Below are 18,184 nucleotides of genomic sequence, written 5' to 3' on the forward strand. Positions count from 1 at the left end.
CCCTTTCCTTCTTTATTTTTCCATTTCACTTTGCTCTATTGCAACAGAGGACACATATCTATGTTGACAAAGCACACCAATAACAAAATGGCACTTTACAATACCATTCAAAAGAAGCTCATATCACACAACAGAATAATGGAAGAGACTAACCGGCAGTTTACCACGGCACGACTGGAAAAATAACCTGAAATAAGCAGAGATCATTAGGAGCCTTCTCCAAATTCACCTCGCTATTCCCTTCTATCTCTCCGCATCATCTCTCCATTTCCTCTTTTCCTCTCCCTCACTCCTCCATCTTTTCTACCACCTGAGTGGCAATGGGAGCACGTGCCGTTGAACTGCCGTGAGAAGAAACACACGCGACCGCACGCCCACACACACACACACACACACACACACCTACACATGCAGGCACGCACACAAACAGAACTGGCAAAACTGGCCTCCTCTCTTTCTCCGAGCTGTCCAGACCGCACACGTTCGCGCAGACGGCAGTCGGGAGGGAAACCGGAGCCCCGCGCGCGGTTCTGCCCCCGGCGACGGCAGACGGGGACGCGGCGGCGGCGGCGGAGACGGTAACAGCTGGCCGGCCCGGGCGGAGCTGCGCCGCGGGTGGCGTCTGCCCCGAGCAGCTGCTCGCCCCGCGCGGCGTGCCATTTGGGAAGCGCCCTTACAGGTGCCCCGCCTGAGAGTCACCTGGAATGGAGGGGTGGGGGTGGGGGAGGGGCTTCCCACCCGTGAAACGGTCGCTGGAGTGGCGGCGTTTCCACGGGAACGGCGGGAGGGAGCGGCCGTTCGTCGCGCGTGCTCTCTCTCTCTCTCCCAGAGGAGAGTCAACCCGGCCGTGACCCAGGCAGGCCCGGACGGCCACCCACGCCACACCCGAAACTTAACCCCCCCCCCGCCTGTCTTCCAGGCCGTAGGTAAGGTGGGAAAAGCAGGACGAGCTATTTTCACGCCACGACAGCGCCGTGTTCTGACGCGAGCGAGGACGACCAGGGCGCAGGAGGGGAACACCGAAAACCGACAGAAACACGCAACCAGCCGCGATGAAGGACAAGAACAGGGACCGCGCCGGGGACAAAGGCCACTGTGGCTATAAATGCTTCCGGAACTTTCTTTTATTATTTTATAACTGATACCGATTGTTTTCAGTGCTCTCAGTATGAGTCTCTTTCAAGTCCACTGCGAAGAGAGTACGCAATTCCAGGAATTACAGTCTGTAATACAATAGGTATATCGAACCAATTTTTTAAGTGAACTACCCCATGCACTTAAACAAATTTGATAAGGATGAAAGCTTTGGCAAATGGACAGGAAGTAGAGACCCAGATTGCAGGAACTTTCATTCAGCAAATCAGTGAACTACTTACTCATTTTTAATCTCCTCGCAGAACGAAGCAGTCGTACCCATTCCCAATAACCTGGTTTTCAGAGGCCGCGTTGCCCGGGCAATGCCGAACGTGTAACCGAAAACCAGTTACGGCACCCAAAGTCCCAACGGCTTCAAAAAAAACGGAAATCTTTCCCCCTCAGAAACGCTGCTTTTGTGTTAAACCCGCAGTAACGCCGCCCTGGGGGCAGGGCCGGATTTGCTTGTCCACAGGCTTCGCCTTATCGTCTCGGGCCGCCCCCCCCCCCCCCCGCCGACGTTGCCTCGAAGGAAAGGAAAAAGACGCTTTCCGCACCGGCTCCGGTTACGTCTGACGAACCGCGGAGAAGAGCCCGGCCGGGAGCGAGGGCCGCCCCTCCTGTCGACGGGACCGCCGGACCGCTTCAGCTCTTCGGTTTTCACATCTCAAACGAGCGCCAGAAACGAAACAAGACGCATTCTAGGCCTCGACCAACCAAGGGGCCGGTGCGAGTTTCACTCTGGCCTCAACCAACCAAGGGGCCGGTGCGAGTTTCACTCTGGCCTCGACCAACCAAGGGACCGGTGCGAGCTTCACACAGGAAAGACAGCTTTTTCCACTCGAGTCGTGGTTTATATAACTGCATTTGCGGTTTGTGTGTGCCACCCCCGGTCAGCATCAGTAGATATACACAGTACAAAAGGCTTGTCTTTTCAGAGCAAATGCTATCCTTGGTATCCTTGGTTTCTGCACTGTCCATTACAATGTTTTCAAACGGTCCTTCAGGTGCAATTGATTTACGGTTTTTTTTCCAAGCACAAATGTAATTCTTCCTAATTTTATTTTTATTTTCAAGCAAAGGGGGAAGTCTCTCCTTACTCCGTGAAGCAATAATCACAGTGCAAATAAAGATATCTTAATTTAATCTCAATCTCAATAAATGTAATATCCTTTGTAATCAGATCTTTTACTTCACAAGAGTACTTCGCACACAATATTATTCAGCTAGTTTTAAGGAAATTGGTAATAAGTGAAACTTTCTCTCCATTGGCAAATTATGTTTTATTTCAAGCATGTACTTCCTTAATACAGTACTTTTTGTTCCTAATTTTTTTTTTTTTTTTCGTTGCGATTCGTTGCGGAGCAGGCCTGTTACTGCTGTCTGGACAACAAACGGAAAGAAGTGGCAAAAGCAAGAAGCCCTTATTTCTACTCTCGACCACCTTCCTTCCCCAGACCCCGCTGGGCTCTGGTAAGAAGCAGAGGAACTTAAAGTGAACTCAATATACTGGTCCTTTGAAGCTTTTTTTTTTTTTGGCATTTCACCAGAGGCAAATGGCAGTTAGCTCAAACATATCAAATTACTGTACAAAAAAAAGAGAGAAAAAGCAGGACAGGGAAAAACAAAGCTACACTCGCTTTGGACGTCGTTTTTTTTCTCTACGCTGACTGTATATACTAATCATCCACAAGGCAATCATTTTGTTGTTCCTGTCCACAAATAAAAGAAGCATTCCCAGTCCAACGGCAGTAAATCTTGTTCAATCAGTTTAAGAAAACAACCGCAGCAAGTTCACCACAAGAATTTCTTCCTTCTGCCGAACGCGAGACCCATCCCCCCCCCCTTTACGAGACACTGCCCCGTCCGTTTCGTTTGCAGGGTCAGGGGAGGAAAGGAGAGCGCCACGACCTTCAAGAGAAAAAAAAATCCGGAGTCGCGGCTGATAAAAGCAGGCTGCTCCGAGTTTGACGCTTTCGATCTTCACAATCAGGCACATTTTTTTGCGCGCAGAAAAAGCTTTTCGCTTCAAGGGCACAATCACTAAAACGACAGTTCGGTGGCGCTTCCAATGTTTTCACAAAAGAAGTGTCACGAAAGGACATTCCAGTTTTTAAACAATGGAACTAAAAAAAAAAAACCCATGGTCAAATTATCCTCTTAAAATATTTAGAGAATGCCATTTATGCTCCACATAAAAAGAAAGTTTATAGTGTCATATTCTTGGGACAAAACATGCCATGTAATCACCAAGAACATGGACTTCGCAAGATATTTTGAACAACCTTATATCCCTTATTTTAGATTTTTTTTCCCAAATTTAGAATGCTAAATTGCAGGCATTCTGAAAAGAGCTGCAATATACTGAAGCAGTTTGTGAGAGACTAGCATGCAACCAGACTTCTTCACTGTGCAATCTTCCAGCTGTCCTGAACAGGATTCTATCAAGTGCTTTGGCTTCACCCCAGGCAGGATTGCTGATAAATACTTATTACTTGGCATGTCAATCAAAACCACTTCCCTGGTAACGAATTCTAGAATGGTCCTAGAATTTTAGTCGCACTCTAAGAAGGAAGACTAGAAGAGCAAGGCAGTTCACGCGCTCTTTTTTTTGTTATATGCACGCTGTTCCTACAGAAGGATGCAGCAAATCGGAAAATACACTTTGGCAATAACGTTGATCACGAAACAAAATGGCCGCAAAAAAAAAGGTCAACGTGAGGAGTTTTACCCAGCGTGTCCTTCAGGTTCTTGACGATGGAGGCCTTCCGGGCGCTGTTCTTCCGCTCCACGTAGTTGGAGGGCACGAAGCCCGTCTTGTTGGTGGCGTTCCGCACGCGCCACCACGACTTGGAGTCGTCCAGCAGCCAGAGCCGCTCATTCTTCCTGATGTCCAGCTCCTGGTCCTGCTGGGCCGTGTAGTCAAACTTGGCGATGACAATCACCTCATCCGTCATCTTCCACCGGCCTCAGTACTGAGAGACAGACAAATAAAGAGGTGCAGGGACTACAATTAGCCATGAAGGACAACTTATTCTCAATTGAAACGAAACAATAAAGGAAATCCTATCTACAAAATAAAACGGTGAACAAACAAAACAACACTAAAATAAATACAAATAACATCAAAAAAAAGGGAAAAAATAACAAAGTAAGGCCTTTTGAGACAATTACCGGTGTAAAACCAAACCAGTGGAACAAATTATGTTAAGGAAACAACATTCAAAAACATTATCATTTCTAAGAAAGAAGAGGGAGAAAATGGAAATCACGCACAAACACGTGCTTTATACGGTCTGCACTTCTGCTGCCACGAGGGAATCAGTGAATCAGTTACAGACGCAGCCGACAGATGGAGCAGTTTACACAACGTCCCGAAACCCAGATAAGAGAGATAAAGCATGCACAAGTCCAGTATCAAATTTAACAGCGTGCCGACAAACAACGAAAAAGGCTGCGGCTTCCCCCTCTCAGGTTACACAACGTTTCAAAACCCGGACGACAAGCGCCGCTTGAGATACACCGGTCAGATTAGACTCGCCGATCTGGCCATACGATCTCCAAACGTGGAATATTATGCGTACGAGCAGGCCCAACCGATATTCAAAGAGCTGCAGTGGATATCGTGTGCCTTTAGGATGCCTTCCATTTTGTAAGATTGATCAAATGCATAGGGACAAAAATAGAGTCAAGCGAATCATGTGCTGGTAAAAAGGAACTTTCCCAGCAAGCCGATCTCAAAGAACCCTGCTTTCAATAACACTCAGGAGTGATGTCACAAACGGGTAGAAAGCTCTGGCTTCTGTCAGATAGTAGGCCAACTCCTAATCTATTATCTGGACCAGAAGAAGAAGAAGAAGAAAAAAAAACGGAGCAAGCCAAAACTCATGAGAGTAGCCTTATGGGTAACATGAGACTTCCTTGTATCCATCGGAGGCCCTGCCCAAATGTAAACTAGGGCACGCAGAACATGGAAACTGCCGGCCCTGAACCCATAATTCACTGGGCCGAATGTCCCCGAAGAGGGCCGTGAGAGGTCCTGCGAGTGCAGCAACGAAGTCGTAGCGGTTCAAAATAAACCTTCCTCCCGATATTTTTAACGTAGCGTCCGGGGGGGGGGCGCAAAACAGGGAGCCAAACCACAACGAACTCGGTTAAACAAACCTCTGCGTAGTGTGTGAACTTCGGTGACCCTTTTTTTTTTTCCCCTCCCCACTCAGAGAAAAGCAAATAATTAACACTTTATTTACATCCTGCAAGTGAAAACGGGAACAAGAGATGTTGAAATGCGGCTACGGGGTCGAGTGCGGCGCGCTGCGCGTTTTTTTCGTGCGTGCGGGACGTAGCGCGCGTTTGCGTGGGAGGGCTTTGTGCGCGTTCGCGTGTGCGAGTGATTATGAATGAGCGTGTGACCGTATTCCTCGCTGCGCATTCTCAGTAAATGTTAAACACACACATTTGAGAGTCTGCGCTTAGCTAGCACGTCTGAGTGAGTGTGAGACCATGCATTCCTATGAAAGAGGCTTAGCGGCTCAGACGGCCAGCAGCCTAATTTGAGGGAGAGACGTCCATCGCCACTTTTTCAGCTCTTCCTTCAGCATTTTCAGTATGCGGTCATCGCCTCTTTTTCAGCTCTTCCTTCAGCATTTTCAGTATGCGGTCATGGCCTCTTTTTCAGCTCTTCCTTCAGCATTTTCAGTATGCGGTCATCGCCTCTTTTTCAGCTCTTCCTTCAGCATTTTCAGTATGCGGTCATCGCCTCTTTTTCAGCTCTTCCTTCAGCATTTTCAGTATGCGGTCATCGCCTCTTTTTCAGCTCTTCCTTCAGCATTTTCAGTATGCGGTCATCGCCTCTTTTCAGCTCTTCCTTAGCATTTTCAGTAGCGGTCATGGCCTCTTTTCAGCTCTTCCTTCAGCATTTTCAGTATGCGGTCATCGCTCTTTTTCAGCTCTTCCTTCAGCATTTTCAGTATGCGGTCATCGCCTTTTTCAGCTCTTCCTTCAGCATTTTCAGTATGCGGTCATCGCCTCTTTTTCAGCTCTTCCTTCAGCATTTTCAGTATGCGGTCATCGCCTCTTTTTCAGCTCTTCCTTCAGCATTTTCAGTATGCGGTCATCGCCTCTTTTTCAGCTCTTCCTTCAGCATTTTCAGTATGCGGTCATCGCCTCTTTTCCAGCTCTTCCTTCAGCATTTTCAGTATGCGGTCATCGCCTCTTTTTCAGCTCTTCCTTCAGCATTTTCAGTATGCGGTCATCGCCTCTTTTTCCCTCCGTCTCTAACACCAATATGCCACCTCAAAATCTCATGGAAAACTGAGGCATCAGTGGGCAGGTTTAAAGCCTATCGGCAACATTCTAAGAAGACTTCTAAACTCAATATTATTTCTATAGTGCTTTTGATGTAGAGATGCGCAGTGGACATATCCCCAAGGGTGTCTCTGACAACACAACAGATTAATTTGGATACAGCAACAGCATAATTCCTCTTGCTGCCCTGCAAAGAACACCAGAGCAAACTCTGGGTGTAGCTACACTGAATTTCACCTATGAAAGGAAAACTGTACCCCTGACAGCCAACAGAATAACGGCCTTAATAACTTCCAAATCAATACCATCACCCTCGGGGCATGCAAGCCCTTTTCTGCAGAGCCAAATCTCTGGAATTACTGCTGGTTTGATGCAAATGCTTCTGTTAAAAATCCATTTGCACCAATTGTTGCAGGGGGGAGGGAAGTGGGCGGGGCAATGGGCAGAGCGGCCCGCCCATCCCGATTGTATCCGGCCTGGAGCGGCTGGGCCCGTCGGGACCTCGGGACGCGCACGGGGAGCTTACCCACGCCGTTACGCTGACTCAGAGGTGCGCCAGAGGGGCTCTGACATTTCGGGCACAAAAGAACCGGCGAAGGGCCGGAGATCGAGCCTGGCCACAGTGCGCCGGGAGAAACGGCGAACGGCTGGACACGGCAGGGGAACTATTCTGAGCCCGCTTTACACAGTACCCACGACCAATGGTACAGCACGGCAGGTTTTCTGAAGTTAGCGGGGGCTATCATTCAGGCAAATGTCACAATACAGTAAGAATGCTTGTAAACTGGGCCTGTATTCGAGCGGCATTTGTCGTAAACTTACATTGGTATTACAAATAAAGCTTTGCACCCAAAGCAAATAGCTTCTCCCACTGATTTTAGCGAGTGCTAACCCAATCTGTGTTTGCAATAAAGGAGTGCCAGAAGAACTGCAATAAACCGTGAGTCATTGTTAAAGGGACAGCTCGCTATCTCGGTTTTTGCTGTTATTTGAGTTGTAGGGCATGTTATCGATTGAGCCATCCCTTTAAGTACTACTCCCTTTGAGCCAGCACTTGTGGCTTGGGGTCAGCTTGCTGGGCGACCACAGGGACTCAGTTCAGTTATTTTAACAGCTCTCTAGTCAGCCGCGAGCAATGCAAAGCAAAACAGGAGTGTGACGTTTATTTAGTTCACCAAAAAAATGAGAAACTCGCAATGACCGAATGACTAAAATGAAAAATGGTATTTCACCACGTGTTGAAGCAACGCACGCAGTAGCCTACTCCAAATGGGACCGAATGCTTTCACAAAATGTCTCACCCAGAGAAAAGGAAAATAAGTCTTTTAAAGAAAATGTAGGACAGTTAAGTGCACTTTGTACTATAGCATTTTATTACAGCAGCACAAGAGCTATGCTGAGTTACGTCATGCTATTGCAAACTGACAAGCCCGACCACAGGTCCCATTCAAAACCCACAGGGGCTGCCAGGCAAATGGACTCCGCAGCTGACAAAATGAGAACTCCGAGTCTTTGGGGGATAACCGGTCCTCTGTTTACACCCCTTGGCACAGTCAGCCGGTGACATCACCCTGGCTCAGACTGCCATCACACCGTGAGCCGGTTGGCTACGCTCGATCCCATCGTCCTGGTGGGTCTGTGCTGAGTTTCCAACCTTGGTCAGTGTCCTCCGTCATCAACACCCCATATATTTCCCCACACACCTACGCTAGCACACAGGCACACGCGCGCATGCTCACACACATACACGCACTCACACTCCCTCAGAATCGCCAGCAGTCAGCACACAACCCAGTGATTAATCCACTGCAGTCAGTTAGCACACAATGTCCTCTCGTTATTTACGTAGCTAGCTGCAACTACGCAGATCGTGTCATCGAGTAACATACAGCAGGATTAAAACTAAAACAACACAGTCAGCATCCACCAGGAAAGCGAGGGTTAATAAATCTCACACGCTCTTTTCCCCTCCTCCCCCCCCAAATGACTCATGCCTCAGCGGCTGGAGGAACCCGCCGGCCCCTGACCCCCGCAGCGCCACGGCGCACAGGCAGGGGGAGGGGCCGGAGGAACACGAGGGAGTCATCGCTCCCCCGAGTCAAACACTAATATTACTGTCGCTGTCTCCCGGCACGACGTCACACTTAAAACATGTCACAGCAACAACGGGACAAATAACACGCCACAGTTTAAAGCGAATGAATAATTCATTTTTGTTCCGTTTAAATCTGGGATATTTCACAGAACAGAGCAGTGAGTGCAAGGGAACAGGGAGTCAGATGTTGATGGCTATTCTGGCTATGACTGCACGTTATTGTATCTACTCCTCTTTTTAATTTAAAAGTCTCTAAAACTTTTTTAGATTGATTGTTTTTGTTCTACTGTACGCACTCTGTGTAACAATAATTGAATGAAAAATGCATTATAATATAATAATATTATTTGAAATTACATATGATAAAATTACACCGCATTTCAAGAGGCCTGGAAGTCAAAACTAAAGCGCACCTGTAGTGGCTGTATGAGATGATCACCCTTGGAAACATTTGACTTGACACACCACACTTTCATAACCTTGCCCTGTAAGGATCACTGCCCACAGGTCACAAGTTTCACAAAACACAGGATTAAAGATTTATTTTCACATTCTAATATAAACCTGGCCATCACTCTATTATCTGGTGAAATCTATACTGGATAAAATAGCTACAGCACCTGGACGCTGACTCTACAACACTACTACAAAATGACACGTAGTCCTACTTAAAAAGACTTGTAGTCCTACTTATCCCTAGCATCATCTACAAAAAATATATATATTTCAGCAAATAATTCAAGGCTCACCTGTTCCACATCAAAGCTGTCCACATCAAAGTTGTTTTGATTTATTTCAATCTGTTAAAAGAAAATGTAAAAATGCAAAAACCAAGCGAAAGATTACTCTAAGTGCTGCTGCAAGTGATTTCATGTTGGGTGGCTCATATTAATATTCTGAAAACATGATGAGAGCAAAGGTTAGATAGATAAAGGTTAGGTAATTCTGTGAGCACCTGAGAAGGCAGAGCAAAACTACGTCCACGTTCAGAGATTTGCCAGAGAAGCAGACGTACAGCACATTAACACTAAGAAATGAAGTCGCCTTCTGCATCATCAAACTCAGCAGTTCATTTTCAGCCCGAGTGCCGTATTTATGTAGCTAAATCTGTTTGTTCTGTGCGGAAAACAAACAGCCCCAGAAACAAAATTAATTACAGAGAAACGAAATCGCCACCTGTGACGTGTGCGATATAAACTGCAACATTCGCCAGATATTTCAGGCTTTTCAAAAAAAAAAAAAAAACAAACAAAAAAAAAACAATGGCCTGACTTCAGTCAGCATCTGTCCTCAACTGGCTTATGATTAAAAGCGAGCGTTGACTTCATTCTTCACAGGCACGGGGGAGTTTAGCAATCGCAAAAATAATCTCGGCGGACCATTTTTAGCGAAGAACGAAACGAGCACTTGACTTTCGACGTTCGATCAAAAGCCCAAAGTTAGGTTTAATCAAAGTTAAGGTCAATGACTCAAATTAAAATCGCTTCATCAACGCGAATAAACAACCAGTAAACGGAGGGGGAATTCCATTGTTTTCGGTCTCTAGCCCCCCCCCCCCCCCCCTCAGGCTTTCCCGACAGACACAGTCAACGCTCCGCGTCACACGACCGGTAAGTTTTCACAAATTTCAGAAATGGGCCCGGCTTCCTCTGAGGCAGCATCTATTGGACAGTCCAGGATTGTCCATTGTCGCCCCCAAAGAAAATCTAACAGGAAGTGCAGAGAGATAGCGGGGGGGGGGGGGGCTGTGGACCACGGTCACGGGCAGAGCGGTCAGTCTGACACAAAGGGAGGATGTGGGCTGTTCTGTGCTGGCGGCCCTCTAAAGGGTGTCACAAAGTTACTGGCGCAAGGGGCTCATTAAAAACAGAAACACAAGAGGCTGGAAACCGACAGATCACTTGCGTAAGAGGGAGAGAGAGAGACATGGAGAGAGGGAGCGAAAGAGAGAGAGAGCAAGAGAGAGGGGGGAAAGAGACAGTCATGGTGTAAAATTTGCAAAGGGCCATCCTCTCTGAGGTAGGCTACTTCTGCTGGATTTACAAATTACAAATCCCAGCCCCCCACCACCACCCCCTCCCCCACTCCTCTCCTCACACACCTTTTTTTATAAACAAACAGCTCTCCCGATGTAAACGTTAAGAAAAGGCATCCGGGGCGCTCTCGTCACCAGAGGGTTTCCTTCTCCCAGTCTCGCATTTGGAAGCCGTTAGCCGCCGCGCCGTGTTTATTTACTCAAAGCGCGAGGCGGCCGAGAGCGTGCGGCTGGACGCCTGGACGTAAACACAGACCCGCCCTGAAGCCGGATCACAGGACCGACGCGGCGACCGCCCCGAGGGAGGTCTGACACGCGGACTCAGCGATGCATGCTGGGAAAAGCACAACCCAACGCGCTGGAAAAAAAAAAAAAAAAAAAAAAAAGAGCAGCCGAGCCAAGATCAGACGACTCGAAAAACCGCGCGATCGGCCCTTGAAGGGGCTGGCGGATGCCGCGCGCCGTAAATAAAGGACGTCATTGTTATAACCGTGCCAGAGGTCGCCGTCAGCACGCATGACTATTAACCACAAAAGGCCTAAGCAAGCACAAGAGGAAATGAAACATAGCGTATGCCACTGCGGTGCGGCATTCTGGGTACTGGCTTTTGCAACCTGAAGGCTGCAGGTTTTAATCCCAAGAGGGGCAATGCTGCTGTCTCCTTGAGGGAGGGTTGTTTGAGGTATTGCAATGTCCAGTGTGTTTCCCATACATTGACTTCATGCGGGCGGCAAATTATGAGCAGGTGTGCAGGTGTGTCTGATTCCACAATGTATTCACACACCACCATTGAGTATTAAAACAAATGCAGAACTTTGACAGACCTATTATTGGTAGTATGCATCATTTACAACAATATATATATATATATATAAAAATGACGTTTGTGGGCCAGTTTTTTTTAAAGACAATAAAAAAAGCGTAGGTATCTAACACAGTTGCTCTTTCAAGTGCAGACTAAGGATGCGTCCGGAGGCCAGGCGAGGAGGCGCTGTGTAGCTGTCGAGCGCGCTGCCGTCTGGAGTCTGTCAGCGGCGTCTGAGGGGGAGGCTGGCACCGTCGCCCCGCGTTTAAAATAGACGGCCTCTTCCCCGCCCCGCCCCGCCCCGCCGTTCCCGTAACGGGGGGGGGGCGAGCGTCGCGGCCGATGACCGCTCGCCTTTCGGCTGACCCGGCGACCCGAAGATAAACGCGGACCCCGCTCCGCGGCTGGAGGCGGAGACGAACGGGACGTTAGCGAAACGTCAAGAGGCCCAGCTCCCTCCCTTCCCCCGACTCTCAACACCGACACCGCGGGTCAGCCAGACGGGTCCAGACCGGGCCCCCGCCCCCCCACCCCACCCCAACCCCGGTCTGGGCGTGACCGATACTGTGCGCTTTGTCTGGGGGAGGCGGCTGTGACCCGCCCAGCTGGTGACCGCTTTGCATCAAGCGTCCGCGAGCCCGCCAGAGTCACACAAAGTAGTATTGAACTTGGCTGGTTATGCGCCCTCCCCTCCCCCCCCCAACCCCATTAACCTCCCAGAACAAACCCGGCCGTAAAACATATCCCTCCCGCACGTGAGATAAGCGTGCGTGTGTGGTGCGCGTGTGTGCGTATGTGTGTCTGTGTGTGTGGGTGCGTGTGTTTATACGTGTGTGCGTATATATATATGTGCGTGTATGTATGTATGGACGTATGTATGCATGTGCCTGCGTGTGTGTGTGTGTATGTGTGTGTGTGTGTGTGTGTGCATGCATGTGTATATGTTGAACTTACATTAGTGTGCATCTGAATGCACCGCACTTTCGTGTCTTTGTTTGGAACACTTCACGGTGCCGGGCCTTGGCTCATAATCATCGCTCTGCCCACCTCTTCTCTCGGGCAGCGTCTAATTAAATTAAGGAAAGCCAGACGGCCACGCAAAGGAATCCAGCCCCTTCACAAAAAGCCGTTTTCTGCTTTGCGAACAGGGCCTTTTCTTCAGATAACAGAAGGAGCGCGCACGGCGGCGGGCGCTCTCTTTGGCTTCTCCGCCGCGGCCCAAAAAAAGCTGGGCGCGACTCCGGGCCGAGGCCGTCTGCTTTCTCATCCGCCCCCCCCCCCCCCCGCCCCGCGCGCTAGACGTGACGTACGGCCGCTTCCGCGCCGATCGCTCCCGCTTCCCCAAAATAAGCGAAGCCGCCGAGCGAACGCGTCCCGCCGCGTCTCTCTCCCCTCCTTTTCGAAAACCTCAGAGAGACGCGACGCGAGAGAGGGGAACGAGCCGCCACACCTCGTGGCCGCGGGAGGGGCATTAATCTTGCGGTCTTGTTTTCGAGGCCACGCAGCGGAACAAATGGGTGGCGTGAGCTAGCGGGGCTCAATAAAACGACATTTCTCTCCCCTCCCCCCGCCCCCCCCACCCCCCCTCCGCCCCAATCTGGGTTTCAATCCGGCTGCAGACGAAACGCGGCGCCATCTGTTTTTCCGCAGGTCGCCCAAACTCCGCCGTGCTTTCACGAAGTCCTCTCCGCCTGCACCGCCACCTCGCAGTTTTACGACCCTAACCGCAAAGGCAGAGGGGGGAGGGGAGGGGGTGGAGGGGTTGGGGGGCGGGGTTTCAGCAGACTGCCTCACAGGACTGGCTGTTTAATCAGGGACGCAGGAAAAACAGCGGAGTAACAGTTAAATGAGCCGTGCTAGAGGAAAACTAGAACCCAGCGAGACTGGTTCTGCGAGGTTGCCTCAGTCCCGTAGTAAAGCTGGGCACCAGCCAATGTGAACCGCTGCAAGTGAGCACAGCCAATGAGGAGAAAGTATCACAGAGGTAACGGAGAGAACATGGCAGACAACCACAAAGTAAGAGAGGTCGACTGCTTTTATTTTCCAAAGAAATATCAGCTCCTAGGGTGATTAAAGCATTAGAGGCGTTAGCTTTGATGCATAATATGAGCAGACAGCTGAAATAGCCTACATCACTCATAACCTGATGAAGTCTTAAGAGTAATCATTTGCTTGAAAAGTTCCCATTGACATGTCAACACTTCCTATAGCTACCATTCAATTTCCCCAGATAAGCTCTTATCTCACCAACGATTCGGGGTACTGGGAACTTCCTAACAAACACTTCATAAGTCTGCTCAGCTATGCGCTCACAGCCTGCTAATCTTAAGATAGATCAAAGATAAACACGTCATGCTATTCACAAACAAAGAGCAGCCTTCCCTCCAAGAATAAGTATTTACGTTCACGTTTTCTGTGCCATGGCATTGGCTCCTATCAGCATGCAGAAATTAGAAGCTTCAGAATTGCCCCTTGATCGGCTGAGCCAGGCAGGGGACAGGACCGGCCAGGAGGGGCTCTGTAAAGAGGAATGAATTTGGAGACGAGAAAGTGAACTCCAGGTTTTTTAACAGCGGTTCTCAGCTTGTGGTTCTACTTCCCTCTTCTAGGGTACCAAGCAGACAGGCAATAGGGAAACGAGAGACCGCCAGCAGAGAGGTGAGCAGGAGGCTTAAGACAGGGAGTCACGCCAGGTCAGCGGTACGAGTCCCCTCACCGCCCTTCCCCCGACTCACCGCCAGCCTCCTCCTGGGGGGGAGGGCGGGTGCCCTCGCGGTTTTAGGTTACCACCCGCTGGCGGGTTTAGGGGCCAAGCTAGGGCCAGAGACCCGCGACGTCACGTCTCTGGCCTTAGCTCCGCAGCGAGGTCCTGGAAATTAGGCCAGGTCTCAGGAAACGAGCGGGGGGGCTACCCTACGCTGCAGGCTGCAAGCTGCAAGCGAGCGAGCGACCCCGAAAAAGCATCGAGCGGAGGGCGCCCCGGAACAAACACCTGGGCTCCGTCAGCGGCGGCAGCTTCTGTAAAAACCCAGACGAAGCCCTTTCAGCTGCGACTCCGCTTCTTTTCGAGGCGATGCGGTGGCGCTGAACAAAACCGCAACTCCCTCCCCCCTGCGCTTCCAGCAGAGAAACGCTGTCACCAGACCTAGACACAAATGAGAAACTTATGCACAGAAACTACTGAGTATAGCTTTCCCTCACAATAGGTTCTTTTAAAATGAATTTCAAATCAGACAGCAAAATAAATACTGGACACATGCAGTAAACTGGCTAGAATTCCATATGAATAAACCCCCAGTCCTACCTTTAAGACTGTCTGTGAAAAGCAGTTTCTGGAGGCCAATTTTGGGAGACATTTTGCAGGAAATAAACTGTAACAATACACCTACCCCCCCCCCCACTTCTTCACGGGCAATGTTTGCTAACAGGGGGGGGGTCCCTGGGGAGTGGGTCCTTCTCGTTTCTGCGCACGAGAGACGCTTTTGTTTGTTTCGGCAGGCGCACGCGCCACGCGTTCGGGGCCCGGCGGGTGGAAATATGCAAAACCAAACGGCGACCTGGGAGCGGGCGGTACGAGCGAGCCGTGCCCGGCCTGCGTCGGCTGAGGCGCGTCTGACACCTGCGAAACGCTGGCAATCATCGGCCTTTCTTGGAAACGCGGCTTCCCAAAACACGGCGCGCGGCCCGGGCCACGTAACCCACTTCCTGTAAACCTATAAGGAGGAGGAAACCCTTTACAGAAACAAAAACAGAAGAAAGGAAAAAAAACCCAAGTGTGTTCATTTAACACACAAGGCTCCAGTACCGGGCCAAATTCAGAAGCTTCCTCAGTATGACTAGGTTGATCCACATCTTTCCTACATCTATCCCATGAAGCAAAACGGTTCCCAGGGCGACGTTCATCGGTTTATTTTGGAACCCGAACCTTGGACGCAAAAACGTTTTCCTTGCCTCTGCGTGAATCAGAGAGCGTTAAATAATAAACATCGACAGGAAGTGCAGTCAGGCACGGCTGTCGCTGAACAGCAAGTTCTCCGAGCCTTCGGGACCCAGCGGTGGCAGCCATGAGAGTTCACACATCACATTACATTACATACTACAGGCATTTAGCAGACGCCTTATCCAGAGCGACTTACAACTTTACATAGGTTACATTGTATCCATTATCAGCTGGAATAACGAAGCAAGCAGTTAGTACTGCTCAAGGTACAACGGGAGTGTCCTTCGATCGAACCTGCGACCTTTCGGTTACAAGCGCAGTTCCTTACCCACTGTGCCACACTCCGTCCTGCCACACAGAGGCAGCCTACGGGCGAGGCCGGGGCAGGCTGTCTATTCGTGGCCCCACCTGGTTCACCGTTCTTAGATGTGGAACTCTGTGGCCCCCCGAGAAAACCACAGGTGGTACAATCAAAACCGTCACGATACAGGCCTAGGTCGTCATGTCGACCACCAAAGCTAGCTGCACGCCCCTTCAAGGGCCCCCTCACAACATATAGGCTAGGCTATACTTAGACAGAGCGAACACGAAGGTCGCAAACAAAAGAGGAAGAAACTTGCGGTTTGGGTTTTTTCTTTTTTCAAATGAATAGCGAAACCAGCGATGGGCCGCTGTGGCCGAAATTGTTCTGGGCTCCGTAACCAAAGACAGGTCCTTCACTAAATCTGAGGTGCTACAAAAAAGAACCTACTTCTGTGAAAGCGCATCACGAGAAATCAAAAATCACCGACAGCACTGAAGACAGTCATGCAGACATAAAGTAGAAAACTTTGGTAGCAATTTAGGGGAACAGCGGTCCAAACAACAGCAATAAATTCAAAACTGGGAGTAATCTTTAAATCCATCAAGGCACTTTCAAATAGCTGAACCACGTGGATGCACAATTCAAACACTTTTAAGTGAGATTCAATTGAACAGACTAAGGCTAAACAGACTGAAGTCCTACAACAGCACTGACAAGCCTATTATAGAATAAGGAACACTACCAGACATGTGAGCATGTGCACACACATACACTCTCTTTCGCACACATGCATGCACACACGCATGCAGGCAAACACGCACGCGTACGCACGCACGCACACACGCACACACACACACACACACACACACACACACACACACACACACACACACCCTACCTGTAGAGTCACAGCTGTGAGCGACTGGACCAGCCTGAAACATTATCATCCGACCACACGTGTGCATCTACAGTGCATCCTCTTCACTGTAGTTCCCCACACAGTCAAACCAGGGGGAGCAGACCGCCCAGGAGAACAGAAACTGTATGCTTTTTTTTATTTATTTCCAACTACTGTACTAACACAGAGAGAGGAAAAAGAGTAAATTGACAGGAGAAGCACTGCTAAATTTCACAGCTTTCCCCCGCAACACAGCCAGCCACCAGAACAATGCAAAGTTGCGAACAATCGGGTGATGCAAGGTGCAACTTCCTGCCGATGCACCCGCCTCGAGCACGCACGGAACGAGGCGTCTTCCTTTGATTGCGGCAGCGAGCGAAAGGAAATCAATCACCACATGCCTCCGCCGCGCCGCCTCGCTGCAGAGAAGCCCGCTAAAGCCCATGTGAGAAAACACGTGACAACCGGTGGGCTGGATCGACGAAGGAAACCACTGCTTCGCTATTGACCAGAATGCGGGCGGGGGGGGGGGAGGTAACTGCAATGCCTCGTGGGTAAAGCCGGTCCCTCTTCCCTCCTGCCACAGCAGTGAAAGGCACAGGACGCTGTTCCGGGGGGAAGTGGCCACGGCAAAAGCTGCATAGCATGAGCTCACTGGCACTGTAATGTAATCCTTCTGACAGCCCATTAAAATCACAGGGCTTTGTGCTGACTGGACTGTGCTTTCTGTATCTCCCCCCCCCCCCCCCCCCGGGTGATGAGCGAAGATGGTCCAAGCCAGCACACAGTAGAGGATTGGAACCTAGCTGTCAATTTATAAAGTCTACTCCTTTTTTTTGCAGCTTAAACGCACTACATCAAATCATACTCTCATCTTCCTTCTTCCGTGGCTCAGAAAGACAGACATTCAAACACCATCATCATCAGACTAATAACAAACAAGACCAGGTCGAAACCTAGTATATGGCTGGACCGGCCGACCAATGGTGTAACTTCATCACTCAGTCACTCAGTCACAGACACTCGCGTTTGTAGGGCTGGCCCCGCTGTTGCGGTCCAGCCAATAAAATAAAGCCTTCCTTCCATATAGCCTTCAATTCAAATCTACAAGTGTTTTTTTCCCCCCATCGATTAATGGAACACCACTAAGTTTACTATGACACATTTCATAGCGCTGATAAGTTTGCTGATATACGCTATAGTCAGAAGTGAGTGGAGGGTGACTGCTGGGTGGCTCATCCTGTTAAGGCATTGTTTCAGTGTGTGGATGGGCCCGGCAGTATGGCATCAAATCGGGATCATGTCAGTGTCTGTTGTGGCCAGCAGTAGAGCAGTGCAGCGCACGGCTAACGCTAGCCTCGTCCCGTTTCAGTCAGCTCCGACGACAAGGGAAGTTTCTGCACCAGCCCGACACGTAGACTGCGGTGTGATAAGAAATGGCAGTTGAGACTGCACTTTTCGTTGGAGACCAAACGCTTGTCTGCACTTTGCAGAACAGCGGAAATTACAGCAGAGGGCTGTAATTGGGTATTCCAAATTTAGTGAAAAATGAAAAAAAAAATATCTAAAAAAGAGGTGGAGGATAGCCTGACCGTGCTGCCTGCCATAGAAGGCATAGGCTATATGCATTCAGACGCTTCTTATTATCGAGTCTCTCACAGCCATC

General features: G+C 49.7%; 1 protein-coding gene across 2 annotated transcripts in view; it reads right to left on the reverse strand.

The window, feature by feature from the left end:
- Window positions 1-18,184, reverse strand: part of LOC135256690 (SH2/SH3 adapter protein Nck1-like) — a 50,450-nt gene that overhangs the window by 18,137 nt on the left and 14,129 nt on the right. Inside the window, exons 1-2 of one of the 2 annotated variants that reach the window (XM_064338708.1) lie at window positions 16,519-16,740; window positions 3,866-4,109 (exon numbers count right to left, since the gene is read on the reverse strand). In XM_064338708.1, coding sequence (XP_064194778.1) covers window positions 3,866-4,091 — 226 coding nt within the window. In that variant the 5' untranslated portion in view covers window positions 4,092-4,109; window positions 16,519-16,740. Of the gene's footprint in view, window positions 1-3,865; window positions 4,110-16,518; window positions 16,741-18,184 lie in introns of those variants that run through there. The other variant, XM_064338707.1, reaches the window with a different exon arrangement.

Source organism: Anguilla rostrata, chromosome 6 (genome assembly GCF_018555375.3).
Source record: "Anguilla rostrata isolate EN2019 chromosome 6, ASM1855537v3, whole genome shotgun sequence".
Classification (NCBI taxonomy): domain Eukaryota; kingdom Metazoa; phylum Chordata; class Actinopteri; order Anguilliformes; family Anguillidae; genus Anguilla; species Anguilla rostrata.